Source organism: Tenrec ecaudatus, chromosome 11 (assembly GCF_050624435.1).
Source record: "Tenrec ecaudatus isolate mTenEca1 chromosome 11, mTenEca1.hap1, whole genome shotgun sequence".
NCBI lineage: Eukaryota > Metazoa > Chordata > Mammalia > Afrosoricida > Tenrecidae > Tenrec > Tenrec ecaudatus.
In genome coordinates, this window is record NC_134540.1 from 115,200,351 (window position 1) to 115,214,674 (window position 14,324).

General features: G+C 36.8%; 1 protein-coding gene across 3 annotated transcripts in view; it reads right to left on the reverse strand.

The window, feature by feature from the left end:
• LOC142461501 (thyrotropin-releasing hormone-degrading ectoenzyme-like) overlaps positions 1-14,324 on the reverse strand; it is a 294,642-nt gene that overhangs the window by 217,728 nt on the left and 62,590 nt on the right. For all 3 annotated transcript variants that reach the window (XM_075563514.1, XM_075563512.1, XM_075563513.1), the window contains exon 2: positions 11,157-11,222. In XM_075563514.1, the coding sequence (XP_075419629.1) occupies positions 11,157-11,222 (66 nt within the window). The remainder of the gene's footprint in view (positions 1-11,156; positions 11,223-14,324) is intronic.

Below are 14,324 nucleotides of genomic sequence, written 5' to 3' on the forward strand. Positions count from 1 at the left end.
AATATTAATGTATACCTTACAAGCATGTGCTCAGAAAACAGTATAAATCTTTAGAAAAATATACATGATGCAAAAAAGATCAGGATACATTAGAAACTTTATGAGCAAGCTCAAAAAAATACTATCTGGGTTGAACCTCTCTCTGTTCAACTTTACTTCCAAGAGAAGTCAAAATGTTCCAGAGGGCCAATGAAAGGAAATTATACGAATTAACCTAAAGGAGAAAAATGCTTGGATAAAAAAAAATCACATCAATGTCAATGAGGGGAAGGGCAGAGTTGAGACCCAAAGCCCGTCTGTAGACAATTGGACTTCCCCTCACAGAAGGGTCACGAGGAAGAGATGAGCCAGTCAGTGTGCACATACTTTTTCTCTAGTTCTTAAATGCTTCCTCCGTGACCCCCACTCCCCACTATTATGACCCCAATTCTACCTTACAAATCTGGCTAGACCAGAGCATGTACACTGGTACAGATAGGAGCTTGCAACACAGGGAAATCAGGACAGCTAACCCCCTCAGGACCAATAATGAGAGTAGTGATACCAGGAAGGCAAGGGGAAGGTGGGGAAGAAAGGGGGAACCGATCACAATGGTCAACTTATAACCCTCTCCCAGGGGGACAGACAACAAACAGAAAAGCAGGTGAAAGGAGATTGGTGTAAGACCTGAAAAAAAATGACAAATTATCAAAGGTTCATGAGGTAGGGCGCGTGGGAGAGGGAGGGAGGAAAATGAGCTGTTACCAAGGGCTCAAGTAGAAAGATCATGTTTTGAAAATGATGAAGGTAACTTATGTACTAATGTGCTTGACACAATGGATGCATGTGTGGATTGTGATAAGAGTTGTAAGAGCCCCCAGTAAAACTATTAAAATAACAACAAATTAAACACAAAAAGCACGGAGGAAAAAGTTGAAGTCGAAACTTTATACCTGAAAAAAACTAATTCCCCTCTGAGTTTAAGAGATTTCCTGAAGTTGTAAGGCCTAGCACATGTAGTTATGCAGCCATTTACTGAGATGCCAGGTTTGCTAGCAGCTAGCCCAGAAAATGGGCATACGACATTCATTCTCGCCATACCTCTATGTACAGACACTGACCTCAAGAGGAGAGGTTTGGAAAGACGTACAGGTAACACTTAAAAATACGCACTATCTCCACTTCTCTCCAATACCTACACATTCCATGACATCAGGACCTACGACTGCCTAGCAATGTAATCGAGACCAGAAGGTTCCGCCCCACATGTTCTAGATTGGTAAGGTTTCCTTGAACATTTTTACATTTATGGGCTTAAGGACACTTCTATAAGGACATTAAATTTATTATATTCTCAGAGGCAATTTCTTTTCTTCAGTGCTAAAATCATACACACTATACTAGTTTATTATTTGTGTTCGTATTGTTAATGTGTGTGAGATACTTTCTGTCTTCTTTTTCCTTAGATTTCATAGTTCATCTTAATCAATTCTTGGCAAATAGCCACCTCAACTTTTCAGTTCTGTTCTTCAATTATACTAGCTTGGCAAAAAAACAATTCCAGATGAATTCAAGTATTTTTCTTCTCTAAACCCGCACTCGTGCAGCTGAACGTCACTGGAGAAAATCCTGTAATTAAGCAGATTCAGTCTATGATACGTTCATAATCACCCAGCTCAAAGAGGCAATCAGTAGTTAGTAGGTGTGCCTCTTTATTCTCAGACCTACATGCTCACATTTCACCTCTCATCCTCAGCTTTCCACTACAGACCCTTGCTCAAACAACACTGAAAAAAAGCACAATTAGAAAGGAGCTCCCTCATCTCCCCACTACCAGATTTTCAAGTTTATTGAAAGCATCTTTCTACTATAAAAATTAGTCCCTTCACCACCGCAAGGACCGAGATGCCAGTTTTCTCTTCTTGAGCACTACCAAATTCCTTTTCTTGTTAGTACAACGGGCTCCCATATTGAAGTAGTCAATAAAACAAAAGCTTTCTGTGAGTCCTTATATCCTTTATAGCAAATTACTTCACTTTTCTAATATCCTTCTTTTGCAATTTTTAAAAAGTATGCGCTTATACCCATTCCACTCAACCTAATAAAATTGCAGTCTTCCAAAAGAATACGTTTCCATTTTTCCCCTACTCCACATGTATCTTACATTTAACCTTGCTGCTCGCTTTCTTGTTGTTGAAACGTGTTTCTCTCCAGGCACTGGCGACACTGCACACTTGGTACTCTGCCTGCCTTGGCAGCTGCTCCATTTGGATCTGAGTTGGCCCTCCCTCTTCTCGGAACCCCCAACCGGTACAGTCCTTCCCGGTTGGTCCCAGGCCCTCAGACAAGAAACCGCAGAGGCGTCCTTGACTCTGTTCTCTCCCTCTGCTCCCACACCTCACTCTTCGTCCAATGTACGCCAAGTCCCCGCTAATTGTACCTTCAAAATACATTTTGAATATGTCCCTGCCTCTGCATACCTAATTATGCCATATCCAACCTTTCATCCTCTTTTACCAGATACTTGAATTCCCTTCTAATTTTATTAGCCAGTTACCGTAATGGTAGGCTGATTCTTTCAAGGCCACTGCAATATTTGCAGAAAGATAGAGAACATCCCAGTTTAAAACCCTTTAAGAACACCCCACTATACTTAGGATAAAATCCAATTTTCTCCGCAAAGTCTATTTGGATACCCCATGACGGGCTCCTACCCGTACCTCTCCGACCTTGTCTTTTGTCCTTCCAACTTTTCTCAAGCACCTTAGCTTGCTTCCTTTGACATGCTCAATTTTTCTTACCTTTTGCACAAGCTCTTTCCTCTTCCTGATGATCTCCCCTCAGCCCTTTTATATCCCTCAGAACTTTGTGTATCATCCATTTTCTGAAGAAAGATCTTCTAAATACCCGATAAAGTTACCTCCTCTCACTCCCTCGTAGCATTTAACACAGTTAGCACCATATATTTGTCTTTGAATCCTTTATCATATTTTATGATTCATGGAAATGTATACTATACCTGCTCTATACAGCATGCACTAAATACTCACTACTTACCGTAAGTACATAACAAGAATGTATAGAATAAATGATATTTAATGGGTCATAAATATGGGCTGTAGAAATAACTAAGTATAGCTTTTAGTATAGGAAGAACAACTATAATTTTGTTCTGTTAGCACAAAGTATTAACAGGCAATTTTTATATTTAAATGGTTAGTGTTCTTAAATGTTTTTAAAAATCACAGGTGGAGGCCTTGAGCCAACAAACAGATGGTGGCTATTGGAGATTGCTTACAAATGGAATCATATTGAGGAAAGCAAGTGATGCCACCATTTTTTGTCTTTAAAATATTTATTATGATTTACATGAAAGTTTCCAGAGCAAATTCATTTCTAATCCAGCAATGCATGCATGGGGAGTTCCCTGGCCCGGGGTTACAATTCTCACAAGGTGTCAGCATTTCACACATTCCTGCCTTGGTTTTCCTGTTTTCATTAGCCATGGTTTGCCCCCTTTCTGTTAGTTTACTGGAAACAATTCTGCTTGATTTTGCTTTTAGATAAATACTATCTGTTCAGGTGTATATACTTGATTTTTCTGAGGGGCATGCTAGTTTCACCCATGTGTTATTGTTCACACACCAGCTGAAAGGTGGTCTCAGGCTTGGCTTCAGGTCTGAGTTAAAAGAATGTCTGAAGGCCATAGCTTGCAGGACTCACACTCTCTTTGTTCAGCCAAGGTGAAGTTGTGTCTTTCTCAAGACAGACTTAGAAGGTAGAGGAGAGCTAAAGCACGATTACCATTGACCGAAAAGAGGTCTTTCAACACATTCGATCTTACTGTAAGTTTTCAAACACGTGACCAGGAGCAGTATTTACAGATTTCTTTTAAGTCACCAACTTACAAAATGTCATCTTTCATATGATTTTAGATATTTGATATCCCAGGGGAGAAGGATAGTTTCAATATAAATGTTAATGTTCAGTATCTGTAGTGCATATGCATTTGTACAAAGTTTTGAAAAGGAGAGTAAAAGCTGCAATTTTAAGTGTATAAAACACAAGGCTAAAATCTTCATAAAAGTATAAATAAAATGAATGTGTTGTTTCTATTAGGTGCCATCAAATCAGTGCCAACCAATAGCGACCCGATTCACATACAATGAAACACTGCCCTGTCCTGGACCGTGCTCACCATTTCGCCTTGGTTTGTACCCAATGTTGCAGCCACTGAGTCAGTGCATCTCCTTGAGGACCTTCCTCTTTCCACCGGCCCTCTACTTTACCAAACATGATGTCAGTTTGTTTGTAAAAAGTATGTAAGGATCTAGGATGAACGCTTGAAGTCCTCATCTCTAAGGAGTACTTTGGGCGTACTTCTTGCAAAACAGACTTCTTAGTCCTTTTGGGAGCCTGTGGAACTTTCAAAAATGTTCTCACCATAATTCAGATGCATCAATTCTTTTTTGGTCTTACTTAAGCAATGTCCAAATTAAAAAAAGGAGAGAAAAGGGTGCATCTTTAATAGTAAAGGCTTTTTGGTTGATTACAAATAATTGTATCCTTACACAGAAACGCATTGCTACTGTATGGATTCCAATACCTAGCGACCGTCGGTGGGCACTGACGCCCTGTCCCGGTCAGTCTCATGGCTGCACTCCCTACAGGGGCAGACGGCCTTTCTTTCTCCTGAGAAGAAACTACGAGGTTTGAACTTTGGACTCTTCAGTTAGCACCGAAATGCTTAAGGCATGGCTCCATCCATATAGCTGCAGAGGTCACAGGAAAGCTTGCAGTTCAGAAGCACATGGTAAGGATTCCGTGTGTAAGCCTTCCAATAAACAAATTCAGTGACAAAAAGTAATCCCTTTTTATTTAGAGATATAAATAGCCATGGCTATTTAAGTTTTAAAAGTATTTGTTACACATGAAACTATTTTCACATCAAGCAATCTTTCAATAAAAATCAAATGTTTTTCTCTTTTACATGTTCATTAATCTTGCCTTTGTAATTTAACTTGTTAATAAATGCTAATTTGGTAAAGTCCAAATGGCTAGAACCAGTTGTGATGAATCGGTTTTGTAAGACTATCATAAGTATCATCACAAACAATGATTACCAAGCGGTAACTCTTTTCCCTATCACATATATAAAACTGTGCCGTATTTTAAATGAAACAGAGAGACATTTGAGCAGAAACTGTCCATGGCCATTCATTTTAGATTAAGTGTGACTGAGTCACCATCTGGACGGAAACACAAACCATCTCCACAGAAAGGACCTTAACTTTGACACACTGTGTCTGTTCTTCTATTACTATCTGAGTTTTCATTTTCGTGAAAACCCACATGCAGGGAGCAGTCTTTCACAACTGTAAGCCTGCAGGTCTCAAACAAAAGTCCTGCATACACATGCTAACAGACAGCAGCATCTCCCTGGAACACAAGTTACTGAGCATGCTTTGCTGCTAATACTCCCTGTAGCATCGTGCCTGTCATTACTTCAAGCCATCAGAATTTTATGAGCACAAACCAATAATAATGATATTTCCTTTTTGCTTTTTATCCACACCTCATTGCCTTACATTGATTTGCATAAGCAATTTTCACCTTGATAATTGGACCCAAACACTGTGTTGTAGGTTACCTTATGGAAAAGAGCAGTTAAATACTAATCAAGAGAAATCTTTCTCTATTCAACCATATTTTAGATGATATTAAATTACTCTCTCTGGTTCAGCAGGAAGGTGACCCACTTTCTGACATAGATTTTAGGGCTTGGGTTTATATCAAGCTTAACAATGATCTTTCTTCACAATTTTAATTCCCTCATGTGGACTCATAACAACATGAAGAATGGTACAACCAGGCCCAAATCATTAAAACATTATTGTTTTGTTTGAAAGGAAAAAGCAATAGTATTACATACTAATTATTTTTGTAATAGCTACTGGGCCAATCAATGTTATCTAAGGATCCTATAATTATAGCTTTACTATTTTATTACTGGGCGAAAAACAAGAGAAAATGTAATTAGGGAGATTAAAACAAATATAAATGAAGTTAAAAGGACTCGTGTAATTTTAAAAGTCCAAAGAATCAGCACCTGAATTGGTTACTTTAAAAGTAATCCTGCGAGTTCTTCTAGAACTAGGATCTGAACTAAACGGACTCAAATTAGTAAGAAAGAATGGCACAAAGGCAGTAGATCCCAGTTCGTTTGTCCTGCTTTGTTGATCGTCCCCCATCCCACCCCCACGTTAACCTCATACACTGCTTCCTCTGCGTAACGATGAAGGCGTGTGCATGGAAACCGCACAGACTCTGGCAAATTAGAGATGTAACTATTACCAAAGGATGTTGTTTGATAATATCTGTAATGGATTTGAAGGTTTGAGTTGCAAGAGATATTGCAGAGGGACATGTCCAATCACCAAGAATTTATAGAGAGGCGAAAGAGGAGCACACTTACATTACATTTATAGTTCCAGTTACCCCGGGGAAAGAAAGGAAAACAGCACTGAGCACGGAAACTTGTCCACGCGCGGAAAGGGTAGTAATGAGGTTACGGCACGAGTTTGGGGTGTTGTGATCGGTAGAGAACGAATACAGACCTCCCAAAGTGATGCTTCGAGTTTCTCTTCACAGACTGGTCTAGGAAGCTGTTTGATATATGCATAACACAGTCAAAAATGAGGCCTCAAAGGTAGCATTATATGATGCATAACTTGTTCCCGACGTGCAAGGAGACTTTCTAGTTATTGCTAATTCTTTACTGCGTTTTCACTAACTCTATTTAAGTCTCCATTGGGAACACAGCCTGCAGTAATTTTTTTTAACAACAGTTCTCACTGGACAGACACTTACAGTGAGGAAGACATACAGGTTGGGACGCCATACTGGCTCACTTTCCAGATGGGCTTTTTGTCCCGTGCATATTTGATTTTAAATTAAATGTAATTTAGAAAAACTGCTGCTCAATTTCTTCTCCATATATTTATCATATCCTAGTAGGAGGGGGGTGAAGGGAGTAGACTGAAGAGCCAACAGTTTCGATCACGTAAACCAGAAGTTTAAAATATTAAGTTAATTAAAAACAGAAAACTTTTATAATAGTCAATTCCCCTGTCTTTTTTCATCAGCGCTTATTTTAGAAGTGTCATAATTAGATAGTTGGAAATTTCAGACATATCATACCAGTACTGATTCACCCTGACACCACCAAGCCAGTCCAGTCCCTCCCAGAGGGGCCTGGAGATTACAAACCCGGTGGAAACGGGAACATGTTTCTGCAGTAAGTAATACAATGATTAGGGAAGGAACAAAAATAATGGAGCTATCACTAAAGTAACAAAAGAAAATAAAAAAGCTCTGTATCGTAATACAAAAAGCTACATATATAGTACAAATAATAATAAAATCACTAAAGTAAAACAACAACAAAATGGATCGATTACGTTTGTTCAATTGTCTGTTGTCAGCTCACCTGTCCCCTTGCTACCTTCTATACCCCGTTGAGCACTGTGCAGGCTGGAGGCCTGGGTGCCACATTTCTCAGAATCCCTTGCTAATTGGCTCCAAGGCAAATGTCTGTCAGGTGAGAAGCAGGCACAAGCTATCGGGAAGGCACTAAGAAAGAAACACTTCCCTTAGTCAAGTGCAGAAGAAGGTACTGCTGGTGGCTTCCAGGTGTACGGCTGGCAACTAAGCAAATGAGTGTCATTTTATAGTGTTTCCTGAATGTTTTGATTTTATGAAGTCTTCCCCATTTTTACTCTTTTATCCCTCCCAACTGTTTTATAAAACCCATATTCTCTATGCTAAATCCCTTTGTGCTTGAAATATTAGAATGATATTGCTATGCTTTGCTACTGCATTATATACCAGCTATGGTTTCCTGAAGCAAACCTTCAAAGATGGGTACTTAAGAAGGTGTCCTGTCAGGTTAAAAAGGAATATCATTGAGATAGAATATCCAGTAAAATTCACCAAGCACTGTTTAGTTTTTCGAAAACATAATTTAAGACAGATAAAGTCTTAACTATGAAAATGTAAATTATCCATAGCAAATCATGAAATGATTTTAGGTAACTAAAATCAAACAAATATGTATGTCAAATATTGACAAAAAGAAATAAGTCACTATCAAAACTCTCCATAACAATAAATGCTGGTCTGATGGACTAAAATTAAGGTATTATATGCCCTAGAAGTCAAATGGAGTTAATATTCAGAATCTAAATCAAGCTTCAAGAAGAGCAGTGGCATATTTTTGCCCATCTATTCACATTTCTCCACATCAAATTATGAACACTAGTTTCACATGAAAGTCAAGTTGTCTAACTAGCAAATCAAATTAAATAAAATTTGGATTCAGAGATGATGAAACATGGAAAGGCTCTTAGAGATTATCTAGTTCAACTTTTGAATTGTAAACTTTGGAACCAGAGGATAAGGGAGATTTAGTGTTTTGCAGAAATCCCACCAATATTTTTTAAATAAATAAGACTATCATTTTTGCTCTGTATTCATTTCACTGTGTCATGCTTTCTGAAATATGTTTGCTATTATTTTGGGAAATGCAATCTTAAGAACAATATAGAGAGTGCACATTTGGAAAAATATAAGCAACCTACTTTAAATATATGTATGTTGTTTATAAGTGGTATATTAACTCAACAACAAAAGGATTCAATGTTTCTTCTCTCAAAATTTTACTGTCAAATATTACACGAAACTTCCAGAAAAGAAAAATTTAGGTATATAGAAAATTAACAGAAAATATCATTGTAATGTTTTTCATGTGTGGACCATGAAGACAAAGCTGCAAATACAAAAAATAAAACAACAGAGAATAAATAGAAGAGATAGACAGATAGACCGGCAGGCAGACAGATGGCAGAACAAGCTTGAGCATGCTCGAGTGAGACCAGAAGAGTAGGGAGGTGGAACGAAAATAAAAAAAGGAAAAAACATACAATTTTAAATTTTATATTGCCTATAACTGTTAACATAATCTAGTGTCTATTTGCAAATGAAAAAATTCTATTTGTCAACAGAAAATAGTCATAGTTATTATGAAAAGAATTCATCGTTTGTCCAGCGAGGTAAACCCTGACAGCCAGGCTTAGCTGTCTCAACAACATGCAAACCAATACTCCCCTGAGCCCCTTTGGAAAGGAAGCATATTAATATCAACTCTGACCCGTCAGCATCATGACATGAAGTGTCTGTTCAGGAGGTCATCTTCAAAATGCATCCCATACATCTTCATGCTCAGGAGATGATAATTTATCACCCCGACATAGAGATCTACTGTACACTAATCCAAACTGCTGGTGATACACTAAATCAGTTTGAGTGATGAGTATAAATAAAGCTGAAAGTGAAGTACTGAAGGATACAGATCTATCTGACCAATGAGATGTCACAATGCAAATAAAATGCAATGTGGACAAACATAGAGCCCCTTACTTGAAAATTAAAGCCAAATCAAGTTTCAGAGGATAAGTAACACATTAAAACAAGTTTTATATCCAAGTTTAATGTAATGAGAATCAGATGAATAGTTTTTTCAGATATACTTGATCTGAAGTCTATTAAATATACTTCAATATAAAAGGATATGTTTAAAATGTACACATTTTGCATACTAAGGAAAATATGACAAAATAAAGCAAAAAAGGTTGCAAAATAATAATCCTTTCCAAATAAAATAACTATGATTATTCAATCTGCTGAGCAAATCTATACAGACAGATGAGAAAAAGAACAAAAACTGTACTCAGAAAATGATTTCACATCAACTAGCTACCAAGAAATCAAATTCAATTTGTATTGCTCTTATACAAGTTTAGATTTTTTCAAGAACTGTCATGCTACAACATCAATGGGGAAAACAAAGAAATGGCGGTAGAGAAGGACATTCCTCTGATATTCTTGGAGGGCGCTCCTCGAGAGGAGGGAGAAATCCAACTATGTGATCAGAACAGACCCTTTCTCCCCAACAAAATAGGTTCCATGGATTCAGCTATTCTGAAGGTTTCCCTAATGGAAGGAGCTGAGTAAAGTAACTTCCAACCACTGCTGGAACAAATCTGTGAAAATATTTTCTAAGGGAAATTATTCTTCAGGAAATTTATAGTTTTGCTTTGTTGTGCTACGTATAACTAGCCTTGTCAAAACATAGTTAACTCTTGCTTTGTATTTTACCTTTAAAAATTGTGGGGGGTAAACATAGAATTATACTACTAAAATATGACCTGATCTCAGATGTAGTTTATTAAAATTTTAAAATGAAAGCTTACTAAGAACAGATAAGATTGATAGCTCTCTCTGTCTTAGCATAATTGTATTTCAGGTGAACATCAATTTACTTTAAAGGACACTTCTAAGTAGCAGAATGCATCATAAATAATTCATCAATCACAGCTGCTAGGAACATGATTTGCTCTAGCAGATTTCAATGGAGTAAAAGTTTTATTTTTCTGTATTTGTATTTACTTTAAAAGCCATTAAGAAGCCTCTTTTTCTAAGAAATTTACTCCTAAATCTTATACTTCCTACTGCAAATACATTTTGATAAAATTGTTTATTTTCCTTTAATTTGTACAGCACTGTATTTTCTAATTAAAAAGAAAAATTTAAATGATCATCAGATAAATAACAATCTCTCTCTCTCTCTCTCTCTCTCTCTCTCTCTATATATATATATATATATATATATATATATATATATATATATATATCAACAGCGGAGCAACAGAAACACAAAATACACGTAGCTGAAAATACTATTAAGATTTTTCTTCACAATATAATTTTCCTAAGGTTATTATCACTTTTTACCTTACATAAACTTATCAGTGGAGAAAAAAGAGAGAAGTAGGCATTCTAAATATTTTATATCAATTATTTGGGCTCTTACAATTTTAATTTAAAATGAAAATTAAACATATTCTCAATCACACAATACTTCAAGCTTATTCTGGTGCTATTGAGAACATGGTATTTATAAGTTTCATTTCTCATATTGAAAGATGATGCTAACCTTATACATCTTAAACTTTTCCATACCATTTAGTAATCTTATATCAGTAATTTCTTAAACTGTAAAACATCTGCATAGCATAAAATAAGAAAAATTTTAAGAGAAAACAAAGCAATTTACTTACTTGCAAACCCCTTTGAAACACTGAATGGCCCATAACATTAGCCAGCATTCGAATTAAAGCAGCACCCTGTAGAAAACATATTTAAAAAATAAAAGAATTTGAACCTAGTGATATGATTCCAAAATTTTCTGACACCAATAAAACACAGTGTATTCTTGTAATTTATTTTAAAATATGCCTTAAACAAAAGCAAGAACACGTATACCACTTGGAAGAACTTTATTTGTTTTGTAGATCTGAAAGTTTTATGGATGCAATACTGATCGTTGCAGAATAGAAAATTCTTGGAAAGAATATCTCAGAACAATAATAAGCTATAATTTGGGTGAAATAAAAATCATACTGAGCCATCTACAAAGTAAATAAAAATTAGTTCCACTATAAGTTTATAAACTAATAAGGAAGATATGACATTAATAAGCATAATAAAGTATAAATGTAGAGTGACATAGCTACTGAATGCACCCCTGGCTCCATGCGGAATAGAATTGTTGTGGGACTGGAGACTTTGGAATACTGGCTAACAGTTCAAACTCTGCACCAGACTGCTGGCCTCAAACAGTGTGTCTGCCAATTACTGTCCAGGTATCCCTGGGACAACGATCTCAGTGCTCCTCTCATCTCACATTCCTTGTGTGCATATTTCATATGGCTGCTCCCAAGATTAAATTAATTAACAAATGCAAATTGTTTGAACAGAATCTTAAAAATACTAAGCACCATGTGTTAGGAACCCCGATAACTCCATGGTTAAGAGTTCAGCTAGTGATCAAAAGGTCAGTAGTTCAAACCTACTGGCTGCTCCATAGAGCACAGCCCTGCGCTCTGCTCACATCAGTATTGCCCATGGCTGTCAATTCAAACCAATTCAGAGCAACTCTGCAGGCTGGGGCAGAGCTGCCGCACAGGGTTTCCAATGGTAAGAATTTCACGGAAGTAGATTGATGCCTCTTTGCTGCATTAAGCAGCTGGTGAGTTCACACTGCTGATTTTTCAGTTAACATTCAAGCAGCCTAAGAAACCCAATGGGACAAGTCTGCGTTGTTCTCAGAGTCGCTATGAGTAAGAATCCACTGCATGACACGTATAAACAACGATATGGGTGTTAGTTATTAATATTATATCACCTCACTACATAAGTTTTGTGCTAGATCTTTGAGAAGCAATGTTTACTCAAATACAGATAAAACAATGTAAGTATAACTAATGTGGTTAATATGAATACTTAGCAAGTCAGGGAAAATACTACGGGCGTCTGCCTACTCACATTAAGTATCGTTACTATAACAGAACAAAATCTGGACAAAAAGGTAGGCACGTAGTCAACGTGATGTTCCAAGTAATGATGGATGGCTAAAGCCAGATGAACAGAAACCAACAACAGAAACAAAAGTAGAAAGGGAAAATAGTAAATTAGCTACAGCATTCAAATTGCTTTGAGCTAACAATCTTTGTAAATCAAAGAAATACTTGTCCACCAATGTCCATTGCAGTGTTATCCACAATAACCAAAAGATAGAAACAAGGAAAACGGATATGTCCATCAACAGAGAAATAGACAAATACCATGTGATACAGACATTCATTGAGTTGTAACTCATAAAGAAAAAGTCCTGATGTGTGCTATGATATGTATGAAACATGAAAAGACTTGCTATATGGATTACATGAATAAAAAGAATATGTATAAACAAGTTATATAAAATATCAAGGAGATGGGTTAATTAGGGTGTGAGGTAGTATCGATGAAGAACACAGCTTTCCCCCAGATCCTGGATGCTTCCTCCCCCCAACTACCATGATCCGAATTCTACCTTGCAGGGCTGGATAGGGCAGAGGCTGTACACTGGTGCATATGAGGGTTGGAGGTACAGGGAATCCAGGGTGAATGATACCTTCAGGACCAAGGGTGTGAGGGGCGATGCTGGGAGAGTGGAGGGTGAGTGAGTTGGAAAGGGGGAACTGATTATAAGGATCCACATGTGACCTTCTCCTTGGGAGAGGGACAGCAGAGAAGGGGGGAAGGGAGACTCCGGATAGGGCAAGATATGAAAAAATAACGATGTGTAAATTACCAAGGGCATATGAGGGAGGGGGGAATGGCGAGGGAGGGGGGGGAAAAAAGAGGACCTGATGCAAGGGGCTTAAGTGGAGAGCAAATGGCTTGAGAATGATTGGGGCAGGGAATGTATGGATGTGCTTTATACAATTGATGTATGTATATGTATGGATTCTGGTAAGAGTTGTATGAGTCCCTAATAAAATTTAAAAGAAGAAAAGAGAAAAAATGATCAGGGCAAAGACTGTACAGATGTGCTTTATACAATTGACGTATGTATATGTATGAACTGTGAAAAGAATTGTATGAGCCCCAATAAATTGTTAAAATTAAAAAAAAATAAAGAACAAGGTCATTTAAAAAAATATCAAGAATAAGCAAATGTTTGGAAACCAACTTTCATTGTGTTGAAGGGGAATGCAAATGGGTATTTCTTGAGGGATACAGAGATTTTGCTAAGGGGAATGAAAACAATTGGACATAGATAATGATCATTTTATACAATAATTAAATGTAATTAATGTCATTTGATAACACAGGGAAAATGAAATGTTTTATTATACATGTTATTGCATATATTTCATCAAAACAGAATTCTTTAAAATTAAAATATCCCAATTTTATTGTGTCACATATTTTATTGTTTATATTACCCATTTATTATTTTACGTATTTGTCTGTTTTCTGTTGTCTCGTCACAGAACATGTGCTCCACGGTAGCAGAAATGTATCTATCTTGTTGCTCGCACTATCCCTCGGGCATAGAAACTTGGCCAGCAAATTTTCAGTTAAGTATTTGTTTCATGAATGAGTTCATGTGAATAAGGACAACCTGTCATTTAAAATTATGATCTTGCTTCATTAAGGCTAGACAGGATTCATTATCTTCCCAACACTAGGCAGACTAGAAAGATGTTTGTGATGTGGTAATGATGAAGATAACTATGATGATAATGCTGACAGAACACATACAGTGTTAAATAGTTATCAAAAAGTTTTATACATTTTAATTTATAAGGACCCAATAAATAAGATATATATTTTCATTTTAATTTTATTGTATTGAGGGCTCATACAGCTCTTATCATAACCTATACAAATGTCCATTG